Source organism: Penaeus vannamei, chromosome 1 (assembly GCF_042767895.1).
Source record: "Penaeus vannamei isolate JL-2024 chromosome 1, ASM4276789v1, whole genome shotgun sequence".
NCBI lineage: Eukaryota > Metazoa > Arthropoda > Malacostraca > Decapoda > Penaeidae > Penaeus > Penaeus vannamei.
This window is the reverse complement of record NC_091549.1, coordinates 11,651,855-11,671,324: the sequence shown is the minus strand read 5'-3', so window position 1 is coordinate 11,671,324 and position 19,470 is coordinate 11,651,855. Positions and strand designations below refer to the sequence as shown.

At 35.6% G+C, this 19,470-nt stretch overlaps 1 protein-coding gene across 3 annotated transcripts in view; it reads left to right on the top strand.

Moving 5' to 3' along the window:
• The window catches only part of Lis-1 (LisH and WD40 domain-containing Lis-1), an 18,507-nt gene extending 727 nt beyond the window's left edge, over nucleotides 1–17,780 (top strand). For 2 of the 3 annotated variants that reach the window (XM_027355966.2, XM_070144048.1), the window contains exons 2-10: nucleotides 9,086–9,184; nucleotides 10,272–10,425; nucleotides 10,535–10,681; nucleotides 10,822–10,978; nucleotides 11,373–11,547; nucleotides 11,758–11,893; nucleotides 12,149–12,304; nucleotides 12,691–12,886; nucleotides 12,995–17,780. In XM_027355966.2, coding sequence (XP_027211767.1) covers nucleotides 9,147–9,184; nucleotides 10,272–10,425; nucleotides 10,535–10,681; nucleotides 10,822–10,978; nucleotides 11,373–11,547; nucleotides 11,758–11,893; nucleotides 12,149–12,304; nucleotides 12,691–12,886; nucleotides 12,995–13,068 — 1,233 coding nt within the window. In that variant the 5' untranslated portion in view covers nucleotides 9,086–9,146 and the 3' untranslated portion in view covers nucleotides 13,069–17,780. Of the gene's footprint in view, nucleotides 14–9,085; nucleotides 9,185–10,271; nucleotides 10,426–10,534; nucleotides 10,682–10,821; nucleotides 10,979–11,372; nucleotides 11,548–11,757; nucleotides 11,894–12,148; nucleotides 12,305–12,690; nucleotides 12,887–12,994 lie in introns of all 3 variants that reach the window. The other variant, XM_070143988.1, reaches the window with a different exon arrangement.
• Nucleotides 17,781–19,470: the final 1,690 nt, after the last annotated feature.

Below are 19,470 nucleotides of genomic sequence, written 5' to 3'. Positions count from 1 at the left end.
TATTGAACAGGAGGTGCCTTTGGTATTTTCTTAAAGCAGATTGCTCACTCCCGGAGGTGCTGAGGGCGTGGGAGGGGGCTCTGGGGGGGATGTCACTGTTGCAGTTGTTGCACAGGAGGCTGAGTTTGCTCCTGGAACGTGTGGTTTGACATATGTCTTTGTATTGGGTGGGACATGAAGGCACTCTTGCACACAACACCAAAGTTTTCATTGTGCTAGATCATGTTCTTGCAGTTTTCAGCTAGGAAAGTGTTAAATGTATTTTCTATAAATTTATAAATAGGTATATGTAATTATAAGTTATGTGGTTATGTGCCTGAAGGACATGTTTGATAAGTGGTAATACATCAGCAGTGGCAAGGGAGATCTGGAGTTTCTCATCCTGGAGTGTATGTGGTGGAGCTATAGCTTCATTGGAGTTCCAACAAAGTGTGGGGATGCCATACTGATACCTTGATGCACAGGAAATACCTTTGGTCGGTGACCATAGGCATACCATGAATTTCTACTTATTACTCTGTAGGTTTTTTTTTTACGCTATTGCCCTTTCGTTGTGTGTGCTGTTATCATTTCAAGATTTGACACCATCCACTGTCATCTCTGAATCACGGCTAACATACTAGAGTCCACCGTGGTAGTGTTGGTGTGTCAAGTAGTAGCTGCAGCCTCGTTGCTTTGTGCTCTGTGAAAGGCTGACAAACTTCCACTGCACAGCAAGATAAGAGTTTGGAGTCTATCTTTATTTTGATGTCAAATTGCATGGGAATGTTGCAAGCTCTTTTTTGTCATAATATATGCCATTGCAAGAATACAAGTATGAGTGGGCAGAGATAGACATGGGGGTGTGGTTTTAATAGTTATGTTGGCATGTTTACGCCTCATTTTAAGAAACTTTTCTTTGAAGAAATGTTTTTTCTGGATTCAAAGATATATATATATATATAATTTTTTGTTTTTGTATGAAATGGTCTTATCAAATTGTTCACAAAAAATGTGTATTTCACGTGTGTCACCAGCATAAAGAATGAATTTTTCTTTTCAGCATTTATCAAGGCATGTACTTGTCACTGTTTTATTATTTTCATCTATGCAAAATAGTAGTACTATTTCTGTCAAAATACCATCAGCGTATGAAAAACATGTTTAGTATTGTTCAAAGATCATGTTGCAATGATATATGGAGGAAAATAGCTTTGTTTTTCAATTGTCAGGTTGATTTTTTTGTTATGCAGTTATAGATCTTTGTTTTTTTATGTGCCGGGTGAATATGCTGTTTGCTGTATTTTTAAATGTTTATAGTTTTGATTATTTATTTATTATGTTTTTTGTTAATACTTATAGATAGCTGTAGAAGCACCTAATCACCATCTAATCAGAATATGATGACTAGGATTACTTAATTTGTCCACTACTTGTGTTTTTAGAAAAAACAGGTCTTTTTTGTGTTACTTTCATGATTATGAAAGTATGAGAATGATAAAGGTAATGATAATGATGATATTAACTTTCCTCAAAATCAAAGGAAAATAGATAAGCGAGATCAGGTAGGCCTAGTAATTAACTCCTAGGTAACAAAGTGCTTCTGGGAGCCATCTGTGCATAATCAAATAAAGCCTAAGTATATATGCATTTCTGACATAATGAATAGAATTATTTCTTTTAGGAACGAGGAAGTATATTTGTTAGATGACTAATTATATAATGTATTCAGCTGTTCAGTATCTTGAAAAGAATTTATCAAAAATTCTTCACAGTGCTCTGGAAAGCAGTTTGCAAACATTCAGATCAGGTCTTTGGTACGAGGCAAGATATTACCTCGAGTTCTATAATGGCAACGTTCGTATTGTCTGTAGGAGTATAAGTTGGATGTTTGATTACTTATTGCAAATTTTTACATACGAGAAGTTGAGATCAATACTTTAGTGACAAGACTTGTGTATAAGTTCATGTATCTATTCAGGCTATAGTTACAGCATTGGTACCATTGAATAAAGATAATTAGATTATACCCATTGAATAATTGAATTATACCCATGTCGTGTTTTATGCATGGGATGAATAAGGTTGTAATTTGTACTAATTTACTTGTGTGGATAATTACACAGGCACCCGTGGTAGATAATTCCCTACACCTTCCCACGTATGAAACTGTAATGCATTTAAATGTGCAAATTTCCATTATCGGAAAAGTGCACACCCTTTTTTTTTATTTTATATGTATTTTCATAGTACATGTTAAAGTACTGTATATTTATGACACAATAAGTAAATCAGTGGACATGCTGCATGATAAGGAGAAATGTCAGCTTTAGTAGAATTCAGACTTATATGTACTGTAAATTTTAGGCTTTCCATATCAAAAAGTATCATGTAAAAGTATTATTTGAATGATGTAAGTGAAGGTTTAAGGATCTTGAATGAATAATGAATGAAAATAGTAAGCTGTCGCTAATGTTTGTAGATGAAAAATAACAAATAGATTTTCTAGGTTTAAAACCCTGCAAACCCGGAGTACCGTGTTCCTGAAAAGTTGATGAAAGTTCAAGTAGAAAAAGTTCATTGATTTACTTTTTTCATTTGTACGTCACATGCATATTCAGCTCACAGGTCACACCCTAGTGAGGATGATGAACATTTTGTTGGTGTATTGTTTTGTGTCGTATCTTCAGTGGATTCTAAGATGTTCTTGTCCTGAACTTCATTGTAGAGGCACAAAAGTATTGATATAATTTTTTTTCAAATGGTGTGGTTAGTAGACTGACATCTCCAGATTAATCTTTTGTTTGAACCTGATCTATGTTGTATTTGAGATATGCAAATCAGAGAGATTAAGGAAAATGTAAAAGTAGTTTTTTTTATTATTTTCCTGAAGCAAAACCTCATTCTAGTAATTGAAATGTAAAACATTCAGGAACAATTTAGCTTGGGGGTTCATACAGTCTTGCTGTACCTGGGGAGGGGGGGGGGGATTGCTTTCTGAGTGATAAGAGCTGTGATAAGAGACTTGATCTGTCTGGATATCTGGGGCATTTGTAGAAGATACTCTCCAGCTGTTGAAACATGTATGAAAAATGTATTTTGGCTTTATTGACATTTTTAAAGTTAAGAAAAGAAGGAATTAAGGGTTTATCAATTGTTTCCCATTGCTGTCTCACTTTGCATACTTGTTTGGATGAAGGAAATATCTCTCATGACACCTGTTCTTAGAATGTTGCCTTTCCTATGGCGGCTTTCATAATGACAGATTCATTTGTTTATTGCATTTGATAATGTAACCACAAATACACCCTAATGCACCCTGATATAAGGTATATTCTTTAACTAGGATTGAAATGTAAATTCATAACAAATCATGATCTCGGTCTGACTCATAAATAATATGATAACAAAGACTGTTGTTAGTGGAAATGAGGATAGTTTGACCTTTCATGAGATGCAACAATATCTTCTGCTTGTTGACGGAAGTTGAAAGGAAGGATATTGATCTGTTGGCCTGTTTAGGTAGATAAACCTGGACTGTATTAGTATTCTTAAAAGTGCAAGTGGATTTATTGTATATGGTGTTTTGTTATAAATTTTTATGTTGTCTTTTTCATATTTGTCTTTATTTTGCTATTATTGTTATTTTGATAATTGTCAGTTATTTTTTTTTTTTTTTTGATTTTAGTTAGAATTCTTATTGATGATGAATATTAATTATTATTGTTGTCGTCATTGTTTTCGTTGTGGCTGCTATTGTTATTGTTATTGTTATCACTTTTGGTTTGTTTATTATTACTGTCTTGCAGTCATTATTATTCGTATCCTTATTTTTGTTGTCTCTGTCACTGTTGTCATTGTCATATTCTTATTGTCAAGTCTGTCAGATGATGATGTTATTTTTTGTTAATGTTGATATATTTTGTTTTCATTATTGTTATCATCATCATCTTCATCAATGATCAGTGATCAGTCCTGATCATCATTGACCAATCATCATTGTCAATCATGATTATTGTAACTATAATTATCAGCATTAGTTTTTCATTATCATTATTATTGCAGTTACTGTTGTTTTTGTTATTGTTTTTCTTAATTTTATTTTTTATATTATAAAATCATATATTTTATAGAAAAAAAATTATTCCAATTTTAGCCTTATACAGGTTCTTTGAAAATGGTATACCTGGTGATTATAAAATCCAGCAGACAGTATGGTGATATGTTACTGTTGTAGGGCCATGTAAGCATATCTCATATTATACTTAAGGATGGCGATTATTACAAACTCAGAGGGGAGGGTCTTTTAATCAAAGTAGGGGTGCACCAGTTTATATTTTCTGCTCAAAAGGAGATGCCAATCATAAACAGAGGATCTTTAGGGAACTTGACCATCCTACAGATGATATTTTTGGTATTTGAAAACACTGTCTTTGTATCATGCTGCAACAGCATTGAAGTGACACACATTTCAAACGCCCATATCTATGATTGTGCATTGTCCATAGCCAGAAAATCAGAAAGGGATAAAATTTCCTAAATATTAGAAATGATCTAGGGTATATATATGTTCACTATGATTTTAGTTTGGTTACACATAGATGGCTCTACAAGAACTTGTCACTAGGATGTCAGTAACTAATGTAGTGTATCTCCTGTTATATCTTTATTATTATTTTTTATTTTTTTATTTTTTTTTTGTCTATGATTTTTACTCTTAACTTTTTAGTATTTTATAGACATTATAATAATGTCATTACAAAAGATAATAACAACATTAACCCAACAGCAATGGGAAAATGGTGCATTCCTCTTGGCAATGTTGGCAATGTTGAGTTAAATGTTTCTGCACATAGATGGCTCTGCCAGTGCTTATCCACATAGAAGTCAGTTAGTGACTTCACTTTTCCTTGAAAAAGTGGGAAATCTTTTTTTAACTAATGCTATTAATGTTTACACTTATTTTTGTTATAAACATTATAATTACTATATTCTTACTGACATTACCAACAGCAGTATTAAATTCCAGAAAATACCGAAAATCAAAGAAAAGGGTAAACAGGTGGGACAGGTAGTTCTTGTAATTGGCTCATTGGTGACTTAGTACTTGTGAAGCCATCTATATGTAAAAACAATTACTAAGTTAAATACACAATGGGCATGGTATTTATGCACATGCCATCCCTGGTGGCAAGTTGTTAATATAAGTAGTAGTAGAATAAAAAAAAGAAGAAAAAGAAAGAATGGAAAATCAAATGTGATCACGAGAGCGCCCCATTATTGACATTTTGATGACTTCCATCTGTGTTTAAGCAAAGCTTTCAAAATGAAACCACAGTGGACAGTATGTGTTTAGACTATAAGACCTTTTCATTTCCACATGTAAAACCCTTATGGGTGTATATCAAGAGATCAGTGTGTTTTGATTGACTGCAATTTCATATTTGTAAATAGTTCATGTAGGCAGGGCTTCAAACAAGAAAAATTAGGAGTTTCTTAACCCTTAGTCACAGCAGGATTACAGTTCATGATCATCCCAGTGCCAGGATCCTTTTTCTTTCCATGTAAGGATGGATCCTTTGTGGTTTTACGATTCAAGGGTGAGAAACGCTATCTCAGTCAAAATGTGCTAAAGTGAAATATATTAGATGAATTGCAAAGTAAATTGTGGTCACAGATCTCTCACTTGAAATTTTCAGTTTTAAGGAATGTACTGTGTCAAATTGTTTGATCAATATAAACAAACTAGGATTAAGCCATTTTTTCTGGGGGTTTCAATGAAAATCAATATGAAAGCATTGATTCACTGGTATGTCATTGCAGATGTTTACACAGAGAATAAAGGAAAAAAAATCCAGCAAAATATCTTGGGTGCTTTTTCTGTAGGTAATTGGCAGAAAGTATATTTTGAGGCAGACAAGGAAGACATTCTCAAAATGAAACATTCCATCTCCATTCTCTGTACTATTAGCTTGATACCTGTATTCATAAGAACTTAGTCTAGTGAGAAAAAGATGTATCAACATGGCCTGTCACATTTCAACTTTTCAAATTGACAGTGACTCTGCAGCCCTTACATGCAATATCATGTTGTTTTCTCTTAAATTGTCTGTATTGCAAGGTTGATTTTGCTGTCAGTGTGATAGCAGTTTGCTGTATTTGCAATTACCAGTGAGATTACAACCGTTCAATTTTTGTTCATATTTGTTGAATGTATATGAATTGGGAATTAAAAAACTCTTGAAGAGGGGAAGCTATTGCTGGTGAGGTGATAGGAGGTAAAGGTACTGATACAGAGGTTAGGATGAAGAAAATGTTCTCATTCTCCAATATAAACAAATTTGGATAATGTGTCAGTGAGGTTTAGATAAAGTATACCCTGTGTTTGTATTGCAGCAGAGATTCTTTGACATATAAAAGAGTATTGTAAGGAATGAGAAGATGGAAATTTACGCAGTACCTCCTTGTAACAGCATTGATGCCGAGTGTGCCACAGTGGTGGGAGGTTCTTAGCAAGACTAAAAATTTGTGCCCAGTAATTTTTGATACCAGCAGCATATCAAACCCCTTGGATCTGGTCGCATGGTGGAAATCATGGAGCTGAAAACCCCGGGCAATGGGTTACATAATTGGCCAATTTCCCGGGCGTGCAGCGCGTAGGATGGGTACGCACACCCATGAGCAGTGACAAGACTCTGTACCTCCCCTTTGAAAAATTGTTTTATGTAAATTTTTAAAAGCTTTATCGTTTTTTTCGAATTTCCATATTTGTCTCTTTGATTTGCTTTATCCAGATGGTAATTACTTATTTTCCTTGCACAGCCTCCATATCATCTCTCTCTGTAGTAAATAGCTCAGTACAAGAAAAAAAATATATGGAACATTTGGTTATTTATGTCATATATGACTCTCTTTTTGGAATTTTCAATTTTATGTTATGCAACTTGCACTGCCGGTCACTGCAACCAGGAATGCAGTGCGCAGCATGGAAATAGTGTCCTTCCTGGAGCTGGCACTTTTCCAGTCACTGCTTACACACGTCACATTCCACATTCGTTTATTGATGGGAATAATGCTAAAGCCCCCTTCTAAGCAAAAAATGAGTCAAATCACACTTGTGCACTCGTGGCGAGTCTTTTCCGTCACCCTGGCTTTCTCTCATTACGGCAGTTTGCGTCACCTGGACTGCAACCAATTTGCCCGTTTGGTGGCATGTTCAGATCACCCGGGTAGCTGCCCAAGTTTTTCCTTGATGTGACCGCAACGTTATCTGGGTCCAAGGGGTTAACCCACTCACAATAGATGAGGTCTTCAAAGAATGTCAAACTGTTGTTCACTTGATTGTCTCATGGAGGAGATAAAGCTGCTGAAAAGTAGAACAGAAAACCTTCCATTAAAAAAATTGTGTATGGTGCATCCACCAGCTTAAGAGATTGGGGTAAACATGTGTCCTGTGCTGATTATTTTCACTCACAGTGGGTGCCATAAGTTAATATTTTTTGTTGTTTTAATATCTGGATTTAGAAATAAATGTGATCAATGACATGATGTATAGAAATATAAAGCAACCTATTGCTGTTGTTAGTGTTAGTAATTGGGTAGAAAAGAAACCTTATGTTTATATATTTGTTATGAATCATATATTCATGAGAGAAAAACATGTGACATGACTTTATGTAGTTTCTTTTTTGTGTGTTCTTTGGGAAAGAAATAAACCTATTGAAACAGAATATAATGTTCATTTGCTATGTCATGTTATTAACAGGGAGAAAATATCCACATTTTTGTTCTGAAACAAGGAAGTATGATTATGGTTTTATTTCTATGCCTATTGCTTAATTCTTTGAGAGCTCCAAACTAAGAGATCTGAAGCACACAGAAGAATAATGAAAGTCACTGAAACAACACAGTCTGGGTGTCATTGGCTTAAACCTGATTGCAGAATCACTCTTGTAAACATCCATATGTGAGGTAGATGACGTAATGTGCTAAGTTTGTTGGTTTTGGCGCGCCTTGCTGGGGATGCAGTGTACCTAAAATGTATGTTCAAAGGATAAGAGTGGTATCATGTACTGTCCAATATTAGTTCTGTGTTAGTTTTCACTTGGCAAAAAAAAAAAAAAAAAAAGAAAAAAAAAAAAAAAACGGATGAATCATTATTATTACTTATTTGTTAAATATTATTATAATAACAGGTTCTTTTACCAATATTGACTATAGTTGAGACAGTCATAAACCTTACACTTTCTTTAGTAAGTGAGACATGGCACTGCTTATTAGATATTTTCTATCATAATTTACCTTGATAATACTTTTAGTTTAAAGTTATTTTAATATTATTGTTTTGTTGAAGGATGCCATGGAAGTTAATTGGCTATGAATGCCTTTCAAATTGCTAATGTTATGTATTGTTTATTGTAACTTTATTATAAGAAATAATATCATATGCCGCACAGACCATTGGTAAGAAGGGATTTTGCACTGCTCATGGGTGGTCATATCTGTGAAATAAGCGAGTTCTGTTGGTTGTCAGTAATGATAAAGGGAGACTGAAAATTTGTGTTTATCATTTATTGACGTATATTTACCATGTGGATACAGTCTTGAGGTTTTTGTAACTTAACATGTTAAAGAGTATAGAAAATTAAAGAAGATATATGATTGAAACTAAATTGACTTGCTTAAATTTATTGGATAGATCACATGAAGTTATAATGATGTAGATTTACAATAAAGGGTTTTTGTAACAGTTGAAAAAAAAGTTGAGCACTACAAATTGTTTGGGATTATAGTCTATTGTATTCATAGATTCAGAACTGTGCCAAATGGCAAATCAGCTATTGGTATATTATCCTTTTTCAGAATTTTATCATTGGCACATATACATGCATATGCACAGAAATTTGTGCTGGTGGTTATGTGCTGTCATTTGTATTTACGATATGCAGAGGAGGATGCATAAAAATCTAGTGGGTGAAAGTTTTGTATATAAAACACTATGTTGAAGAGAGAAGGTGATGGCAGATTTATTGATTTATTGATATTTGTCTTTAAGATATTGTGTGCAAATTCTCTGCATACTTATTTTGTTTCTTTGTCTTTCCAGGTATGGAGGTGTAAGAAGTGTTACCCACTAGTCATTTGGTTCCAACAGTAAATCCTTGATCATGAAAATGGTTTTGTCACAGCGTCAAAGAGAGGAACTGTAAGTTGACACAGCTATTCTTAGAGAGGGAGAGGGAGGGAAAGTAGTGTGTGAATAAGGCAGAAATCAGAAGAAATGGAAGGGTAGGGGAGATGGTAGGAAGCAGGGCACGATAGAAAGGGTTGCCCGATTGTCCAAGCAGGTGTAATTAAGGGAAGGGCAGCCAGCTTTTATGTATGGCTTAACCTCCCAGAGGAAGTTCAGACTTCAAGAGTTGCTCAGTAGAAATACCTAATTGATTGATAAGTTCGCAGATAATATCAAATATTATATGTCTTTATGAACTTATTTGTTGCAGAAAGTGTGTTCATGTTCTTGACCTTTACAGTGATTATAGTAATGAAGCAGTCCATTTACCCTGGTCCATTTAATTAAAGCCCCTCCTTGAATACATATATTTTGAGAAGTTAAGTTGGATTTAATAAATTTAAAGCTACTAACTACGGTTATTGATATGTATGTAATTGTACTTCATTGCATATAATCCACAGTGAATAAGGATTTCAACCCTGTTAATTGTATCTATTTTTGGTGGGAAGATTAGGCAAGAACACATTTTGGGAGGAACGTGACTTCAAAGTAGAGAGAGGGACAGATTGGCAGCCAAACAGACAGGGGGAGCGGGGACATGATACGAGGAGGAAGAGTTGCAATTGATGAATTGAGGGAAGTATGAATGGAAGAAAGAAATAAGAAAAAAATGAATGAATGGATGAAAGGATGGCATGATAGGTGGGGAAAGAAATTGGGTTAGAGGGGAGAAGTCATTTACCATTGAAAATCAGCCTGTTTCATGTAGAAAGATTTTAGAAATTTGTATTTTGTTTATTAGAAGCAGTGATTCCAGGTTGATAGCTAGAAATCAATGGTCCTGAAATTTCCATGCCCTTTCAGTTTTAGCTTTTGAATGAGAGAATGAGAAATGATTGTGTGAGAGGGAGGAAGGGAAATTAATGAAGAGCATATAGGAAGAAAAACAAAAAAGATAATTGATATTTATTTTCAAGACAAGAACTTTACCATACAGAAAATCTCCACATTTATTTGTTACCACAAGTGTTTAATGATTCCAATATTTTCCTTTTAGTAATAAGGCCATAGCTGACTACTTGTGCAGCAATGGCTACATGGATGCCTTGGAAGCCTTCAAGGCCGAAGCAGACATGCCTGGGGAGATCGAACGGAAATATGCTGGTCTCTTGGAAAAGAAGTGGACCTCAGTCATCAGGCTCCAGAAAAAGGTATGTCCTTAAGGGGTCTTACTTGTCAGACCTTTATATTTGCTATATTCACTTTTGCTGGTTGTAGTGCTGAAAATATTACAACTTCTAAGTATATTTTCTTTTATAGGTTATGGAACTTGAGGTAAAGTTAAATGAAGCAGAGCGTGAATATATTGCTGGCGCACCTACTCGAGACAAGCGATCTCCTGCAGAATGGATTCCAAGACCTCCAGAGAAGTATTGCCTCTCTGGGCACAGGGCACCAGTTACTAGGGTATGATATATCTTCTCTCTTAGTAATGGTGTTTTTGTAATTTTGCATGATAATTTTGTTGCGTGTCTTATGTGTCTAATACTTTCATATTTTTTTCTCCTGATAAGTGTTGTGATTTAAGTGGTGTGATTCATTTTCAGGTAATTTTCCACCCTTTGTATTCTGTGATGGTATCTTCAAGCGAGGATGGAACTATTAAAGTTTGGGATTATGAGACCGGAGACTATGAAAAGACATTAAAAGGTCACACTGACAGTGTTCAAGATATTGCTTTTGATCACACTGGCAAATTCCTTGGTAAGGAAATTTTGTATTAAATTTAGCCTTTATAGTCATGGAAAAAAAGAACTTTGGAGACACTTACTTTGGTTGTTACATTATCGAAGTTTTTCATGGACATTATTCTTCCATGTTAGATATTTCTTTGACAGATAATGTTTTATTTATTTGGTTTGAATTCTATATATTCCAAGGTTGCACATGATTAGCTAGTTGCGCATAATGATTTATGTGCAGTAAGATTACCAGCTTTCTCATTCTTTAACCAAACTTGTGGAAAGACAATATAAACACAACATGTGAAAAATGACAAGCAAACCTAATGTCTTTGAATCAAGGCCTTTCTCTGCATCGAACTGATAATCAGGTTATTCCAGTGTGTTATCATGTTGCTTTTTTTTTTCGACACCAGTCTCCTGTAGCGCTGATATGTCAATCAAGCTGTGGGACTTCACATCTTACGAGTGTGTCAAGACGATGCATGGCCACGACCACAATGTATCCTCAGTCACCTTCATGCCCTCTGGAGACTACCTCCTCAGTTCCTCCAGAGACAAGACCATCAAGATGTGGGAGGTTGCTACAGGGTGAGGGCATTGTTACCAAGATTGTTTATCAAGTAGATGATTATATGTGATCCATAATAAGTTATGATTGGAAAGACAATTTGATTTCTTACATGTTTTAGGTTATTCAGGTATGATGAAATATCCTTTCCCTTAAAAGGAAAAAGAAAATTAAATCTGCACAGGGGATGGATATTAAAAGTCTGTCAACGGTATGTGTAATCTTGGCAGATATTGCGTGAAGACTTTCACAGGCCACCGGGAGTGGGTGAGGATGGTACGGGTGTGTAGTGATGGCTCCCTTATTGCTTCCTGCTCCAATGACCAGACAGTGCGCGTGTGGCTAACAGCAACAAAGGAGTGTAAAGTAAGTTTTCTTGTCTTTTTTCACCTCCCCCCCCCCTCTCTTTTTCTAATCTATTATTCTTTCAATATGAGTCAAGAAGCAGAGATTTCATTTGAAATGTCAAGTGTCTTCATTTACAATTTCCAAATAGTGTAATACTAGTAAAACAAAGATAAGCAGTTTGGCATCTCTTTTCTAATGATATGTTTAGAGGTAGAAATATATCAATATTCTGTATCGATGAATTGGAATGTAACCTGGGTTTATAACCAACAGGCTGAACTCCGAGAACACGACCATGTGGTTGAGTGCATTGCGTGGTGTGAGGGCAGTGCGTGCACTTCTGTTAATGAAGCTGTCGCAACAGATAACCGTAAACCTAATTATAAGGGCCCATTCTTGATTTCAGGGTCAAGAGATAAAACAATTAAGGTTAGTTTGAGAGAATAGGTGAATGTTGTAATATTATATATCTGGATATTGGTAAGTACGTAAAGATGAACAAATTTTTTCGCAAATATAAGAACTTGCTGAAAGTGAACTACTAGATGCTGTCTATTTATATAGGCTTGTGTGTATATATTTTATATTTTAATTCATGTAAATTAACCTAATGTTTTATCTTGTGTTGCAGTTTTCAGCTTATTTGTTGTTGTAAATATAACCAGAAGAATTGGGAATATCAAGAGCAGGCATACTTCCTATAAAACACTTTGAACATATTTACAAGATAAAGGCTGGGGGAAATTTTAGATCTTGCTTTTCATTGATGTGTGCATCAACTGATACTTACCTTAACCATGTCCCTTGTGCTTCAGATATGGGATGTTGGCGTAGGACTTTGCCTCTTCACTCTGGTTGGTCATGACAACTGGGTGCGCGGTCTCCTGGTGCACCCAGGAGGGAAGTATATTCTCTCAGCCTCAGATGACAAAACTGTACGCATGTGGGACATAAAGAACAAACGATGCCAAAAAACTCTGGATGCTCACTCCCATTTCTGTACATCATTAGGTAAGTTTTGTGATCTTCAGTTGTTGATAAATTTCTGTGTTTGCAATTTGCTTTAGAAGGTGCAAGACGTACACATGTGATTAACCATGTGAATTAAACTCATTTTAGATATGCACCGGAGTGCCCCTTATGTGATCACGGGCAGTGTGGACCAGACGATCAAGGTGTGGGAGTGCCGCTAATGATGGAATTGAAGGAGCCATGCCCCACCTCCCCCTCCCGCCAGCTTGCTGGTCACCCCTTCTCCCTACTGCATGCTGCCATCGCTGCTACAGATGCCGATGTTGCTGCTCCCCAGGTTGCTTCTACTCCCACTCTTCTGACACCTGAGCTGCTGTCTATATTACACCCATCTGAGGCCCTTCCACACCCTATGTTCATTCCTTGTTTTTCTCACATGGGTGGTAGGTGCAGTATATTTCCCCTTGGTAAAAAAAAATGGACTGATCCAGTGTAGCCAGTAGCCAGTGTGCAGTGCGAGACAAGTGGCACAATATGTGTGGGAGGAGAAAGCCCCCTAAGTAATTTATTATTTTAATTTATTATTAATACTGATGTAATAATACAAGCACCAAACCCTTTGCGGCACTTTGGGTACGGTTGCTGATAGAACGGAGGAAGTTGTAAGATGTGTCCAGGGTGGGTATAGAGCACCTGTATATAGATGCTTTTTGTATTGCCTCTTTATCATGCACTGATGGTGGAGGCAGTAAGCTGAAGGAAGGGTGGCAAGTATAGAGTGATGTGTTGCTGATCGTTTGTTGTTTTACGCCAAAGAAGAGAAAGAGGTGTTTCTTCAAAAACCAGTGAATATATTAGTGAAGTTCACTTCTGTATCAGAACAGATGGTACCAGTGATGATTCATTCCCAGGTGTTCAAAAACAAAACTTGGCTGATCATGGATTATTATTTACGATTTGTAAATATTCGGTAGGAGTAAATAGTTAACAACTATAAAAAAAAAAAATTGGAGATCATGGAACTGCAACGAAGGTAGTGGGTACAGTCAAGGGTTAATGCAGACATGCAACTGTCTCTTCTCATACTTAGATGTGGCAGACTGGGTTTACGCTAAACTGTAAAGGAAGTTTTTCATGTGAGTCATATTCTAGTTTTTATTATTGATATTTAATAGTTTACCTGTCAGTAGGGACAGAAAAGGTGAAAGTTTAGATTGGTTATTATTTATTTACTTGAATGACAGAGAACTGTCTAAAAAGTTTAAAAGGAAACTCAGGTCTGTCCGTCTTATCGTATGAGACTTCCACATGTGATCAGTGAATACTGGAGTACAGGAGAGGCTAGAACAGGTGGTCTGGTGCTACATTAGTGTTTACCTGCTTCGTGTGGCTCACTTAAGGTGTCAGGGTCTCTAACATCCTATAGTTGACTTTCATTGAAGCAGGTTGAAATTTTTACTTCGGTTGTGTCTTGTGTCCTGCTAGGCTTCAGCACCCAGCTCCTCTAAAACATCCCCGTAGCTGGTTTGTGCTTCAATGTATTCTTTCTTTACATTTTCCCTCATACTTGCCTTTTCCGCATTTCATGACAAATCTTTAGCAGTCAAAATGTTTATGACCTGAGGCACAAATGTGCCTTTTTGTATTACTAACATGCTGTGATTACCTTATATAGTCTTTACATTTACAGAGCTTTAGTATATTTTTTCTATTTTTGTACTATTTAACAAAACCATTTGTTTTACTAGCACTGAGCTTCAGTTACTATCAATTGTGATTCCTTGAATGATTGCCTAGGAACTGGATATTTATCCTTGGAACACAAAGCGAGACCTGGTGGGCAGCCTCAGGGCAAGGGACAGCCTAGTATTTGATAGTGCTAATGATAGCATTTGACAGTGATTCAGTGACCAAACCTGCCCTGGAAAAAGCCTTAACCTGCACTGCAGATAGGGATTATTGCATGAAGCATACCTTTTACATACCAGACTAGTTGAGTAAGAGTGTAGTTGATGCTGGCTTTGCGTTATGACAACTAGAAGTGGCTGCCGTGGTGGCTGACTTGACTACACCGATGTTGCATAATAATTTTGTCATGTTAAGCCATGGAAGGCTTGGCAGTTGTGTGTGTATGCATTAGTCATTCACATGTGTATACCAGTGTAGATCTGAAGCATAAGTGATTCTGTCATTACTTGGCAGCAGAGGTGATTGTCAGGTTTTTGCTGCTGTAGTCATCAGATGCCCGCTGAATGTTGTTCATCATTTGACTCCTGCTCCTCTCACTAGTGCATAGCCAAATAGATTGTAAGTGCATTTGGTGCAGATAATTACTTTAGAATTTTTTTCATTAATGTTATTACAAGGGTAATTTTTTATATTTATCTTTTAATATTATTATTGTTATTGTTATTTTTATCACTATGAATATAAAAAGTATTATTATTGTTATAATAGATATTATTATTGTGATAAGGTAATACATCAGTATCATTATTATTTTTTTTTTATAGAATTTATTGATCATGATTATATTATAGAATTTCTTAATTATCTTTTAATATTAGATATTTATCTTCACCTGCTAAGAGTGAAATTGCAAATATTTCTCAAAGGGATAGAGGGTTGAAGATGCAAAGAACCTGCTGGAGAATTTGGGGCACGGGACAGCTGACGCTTTCTCCTAACATTTGTGTACTTAGTGACAGCAAACTGTAGGACGGGTCTGACCCGAATGCCTTGCTCGATGCCGCTATTTGTAAAGGTAATTTGGTGTCCGACCTTCCTTAACCCATCTAGGCCAGACATGTCTAAGCAGTATATCCGGCAGCATTGTCTTTCATCAAGCAGACCACTGGCTTAACACCATGTTATTAGTTGCTGCTTCATTATTGATTCATGTTCACATTCCATAGATGGTGGTGAGCATTTGCTGTTCACCCTTAAGGGTAGAGAATTGACTTTAAATACAGTAGGATGTTTAATCGTTTTTTTAATTGAGTGCAAGATTTTAGCTTGGCCATAAAAATTTGTCTGTTTCTGAAAGGTAATGCTTGCTGACATATATTATATATGAAATAACTAACCCAACTTTTGTCACCATATAGTCACATACACACACTAATAACGTATCTTTGATGTTCATAATTATAACTTTGATGATAATAATCAGTGAGTCCATGTATCTTATTTATTGTTTCCATAACCATCTACGCTGGTAAGACAACTTGCCTGTAATATGAGAGTGTAAAGCAAAGCAAAGGAATTTGCTCTTTGGTCTGACGTTGACGATATCGCCAATGGTGTCTTCGGCATTTTTCCAATAAAGTTAAATTTTCTTTTTTTAAAAAATTAACATTATTGAAAACTTTTCCAAGTCTCCCTGTGATATCGCTCTTGCCTCGTACCATCCAGAGTACACAGCCAGGGCAACACCAGTCAGGATATGGAGAACAAACTAGTAATGATAGCGCAAAAACATGCAAAAGTCCTTCAATGTAACTATGTTTAACCCCTTGAACAGACTGACTTGGGATCACCTTTACTTCTCATCCCTCCTTGAATTCCATGGTATTGTAGTTCTCCCTTCAGTCAGGCAAGATGATAGGCTTTGACAATAGACTTCTCTTAAGCATAACTCTTTATAGATATTTCCTTTTGGTGACTTGATCTGTGGATTTGGGATAGACAAAAAACGAAAAGAAAAAAATGGATGATGAAGCAGGTAGAAAATACAAAGAAATGTTTGTAGACCAGGAAGAGAAGGAATTGAAAGAACAAGAGAACATGAATAACAAGAACCCTGCCTAAATCATCAGATCCTGTCCCATGTTGAAGTTACTTTCTTGTTATCCACCAGCAGTAAAATATCAGCTGAAACGCTCGTCACCACAAGAGGAGCTGGCCAGCAAAATCCTCCGAGCAGCTTTCAGGCACAGATTTTGAGTTCACTTCTATTTCAGGTGGTCAGGGCTTCTGCTCTTGCTAGGTTAGAGAGACGTCTCACCCTGAATGTGTACAGGCACCCTGATTGAGCACACAAAGCTAAATTGTTTTAGTTAGCCATTGTGTATAATACTAAAGAAAAATAAAATAAAATAAAAAAACGGTGAACTATAAGTTTTCCCAGTATGCCCATTAAAATTGATGTCTAACATTGTCTTTTAGTGATCCATTTGATCAATTAGTCAAGTGTGTCAGTTGAGTCTCTTGTCATTACGATTCTGGGTTTGGGATTGATTATTCTTTTTCATTATTTTTTACTAGTTTCCTTTTTTATATATATATATTTTTTTTAGTAAGTGATCAGTGTCCAGTGTTTTAACTTCTGTTTGTTACAAAGAATGTATTTTAAATCCTTTAGCCCTACTGAAAAATGCCACTCAACATTTGTGAGGATCTTTGAATGATTTGCATGACAAAGTTTTATTTTGCAGCTTTGTTGCTTTATTTTTTATCAATCTTATTTTTTGTATATTAGTGTTGGTTGCATGTTTTTGCCTCCTTTGTGTGACAATAGGAGAAGGTCTACTTCATTTCTTTGTGAAAAAATAAGCAAAAATATAATAAAGTTGTGGGACAGTGAAAAATATGTTTAGTTTTATCAGAGAGATTGTCATATATATATATATATTAATAGGAACTTGAATGTCAAACTTGTATATGAGATGTTATGAGCACCATGAAATGCGTTTATTTTTATTTTTGTTATTATTGACAAATTATCAAACAGGGCAGCTCTGATTTCAAAACTAATTAAAAATATATTGACAAGCATTATATTTTGTTTTTTTTTCTTGAAGTTCCATGGGCTTAATATGCTTTGTATGAGTTTGTTATTGCTCTCCAGTATGTAAATAATTAACTTCCTCTCTTCTGTACATTTATTCTGTAAACGTAAGTAACAGTAAATAAACTCGATGTACACAACAAATTTATTTTCCATTTCCATTTTTTGTTTTATGGTTTAGCTTGTATTTGCTTCTTTTGAGTTTTCATTTCTCTCGTCTTACTTTCTGTTGATTCTTTGCGGTTTTTGGACAAGTAAATAAACAGTGAGTATTGTGTTATAACTTTAGAATTATTGCAGAAAGGAAATAAAACTTCACCCTCTTATGGTATATCTTGGTCATTGTTAACCAGTTATTGCAGTAAGTACCAGGAGAAGACTAAAGTCACCAGCTTGATATCACTGGATGGCTACTCCTTCAAGAAACTATTTTGATTGACAGGAGCCTACTACTACTGATGGGGACAGTTTCTATCAGTGCCAGAATTATGCATACTGATTTTGACACTGATTTATGTTGAATTCCTATTACACGTGATATTAAAATTTCCTTACCATTGAAATGGATGGATGTGCATGTATGGTTGCGTGTGTATGCAAGCATTAGTGTATGTATTTCTGATTTTACATGTAATAGTACAACTACTGTATTTGACAATAAATTCTTAGCAGAGAAACACCACCCAATAATGACGTGTCTAGGTAATTACGACTTGGTTGCCAGTGCAACTTTATATAGTCTAGGGTAAACTCTCAGTAGATGTCCAGGAAACTTCTACAAATTTAGGCTGCAGGATACAGAAGCCTTGATATAAAAAGTGTTCTCCAGACTTCCAGGCATCTGGTGGAAATCGTACATCTATGTATGCTTGATTATTCACTATTATTCACCATTTTGGAACTAAAGGGAGATCTTGATATTTATGCCACTTTTACCTATAGAAGGAGCAGTAATTAGGTAATCGAGATATGAAGCGAGTACAGCGATTAAGGGAAGGACAGCCAGGAAACCAATCTCAGCTTTTGATGGGTTTTATATACATCTGTAGGGGGTGGGGTCAGTTTAACGGATTAATTATTTTCAAGATAAATGAGAATGGTAGGTGGATATTTTTCGTGAAATGTCGTTCAAGCTAGATTTAAACTACTCCCGAGTATAGGATACTTGACATTCTCAAAATTGCTCTTTATCTTTAACCCTACGCTGGTGGGAATTCTTGTCCTTAGTTATTATCTTTGGTTAATTTGGGTAAGGATGTGTTTTTCTTCCTTATTTTATAGCGTTTTAGACTATACCATAGTCTATCCTCTTTCCTGGCGGCCTATGTTGATTCCAGAATAGAGTTTAGCGCAGTTCCCTTAAGTAGAATCAACGACTCTGAAGACTTACATTCATATTGCCTTTAGTTTTTTCCTGGAAGTTCAGACTTGAGAACTCGACTGGCTTCCTCCCCCCCACTCTTCCCTCTTGACGTCAGTTTTGAAGTTGTATGCTCTGTCTATTTTTTCCTGCAGTGTTCCGACAGGAGTCTATATGGAGCCACAATTAGGGATGAAGACGTGTTAGCAGTACCTTACATAATATTGCAAACTGTCTTATCTGCAACTTGGGTCTGATTAAGATTCTATACAGTACACATATATATACGTATCCAAAACTTAACAACAACAAAAAAAATCCATACTGTGTATTACACAATGTAGTGAAAAAAAATCTTTGACACTTGAATTATATAGTTAAGAGATCTGTTATGACTACAAAAAGAACAAAAAACAGCATTAGCACCTCATATACCCAGAGAGTGCATATAAAGACTTCAGAAACATTTACTTC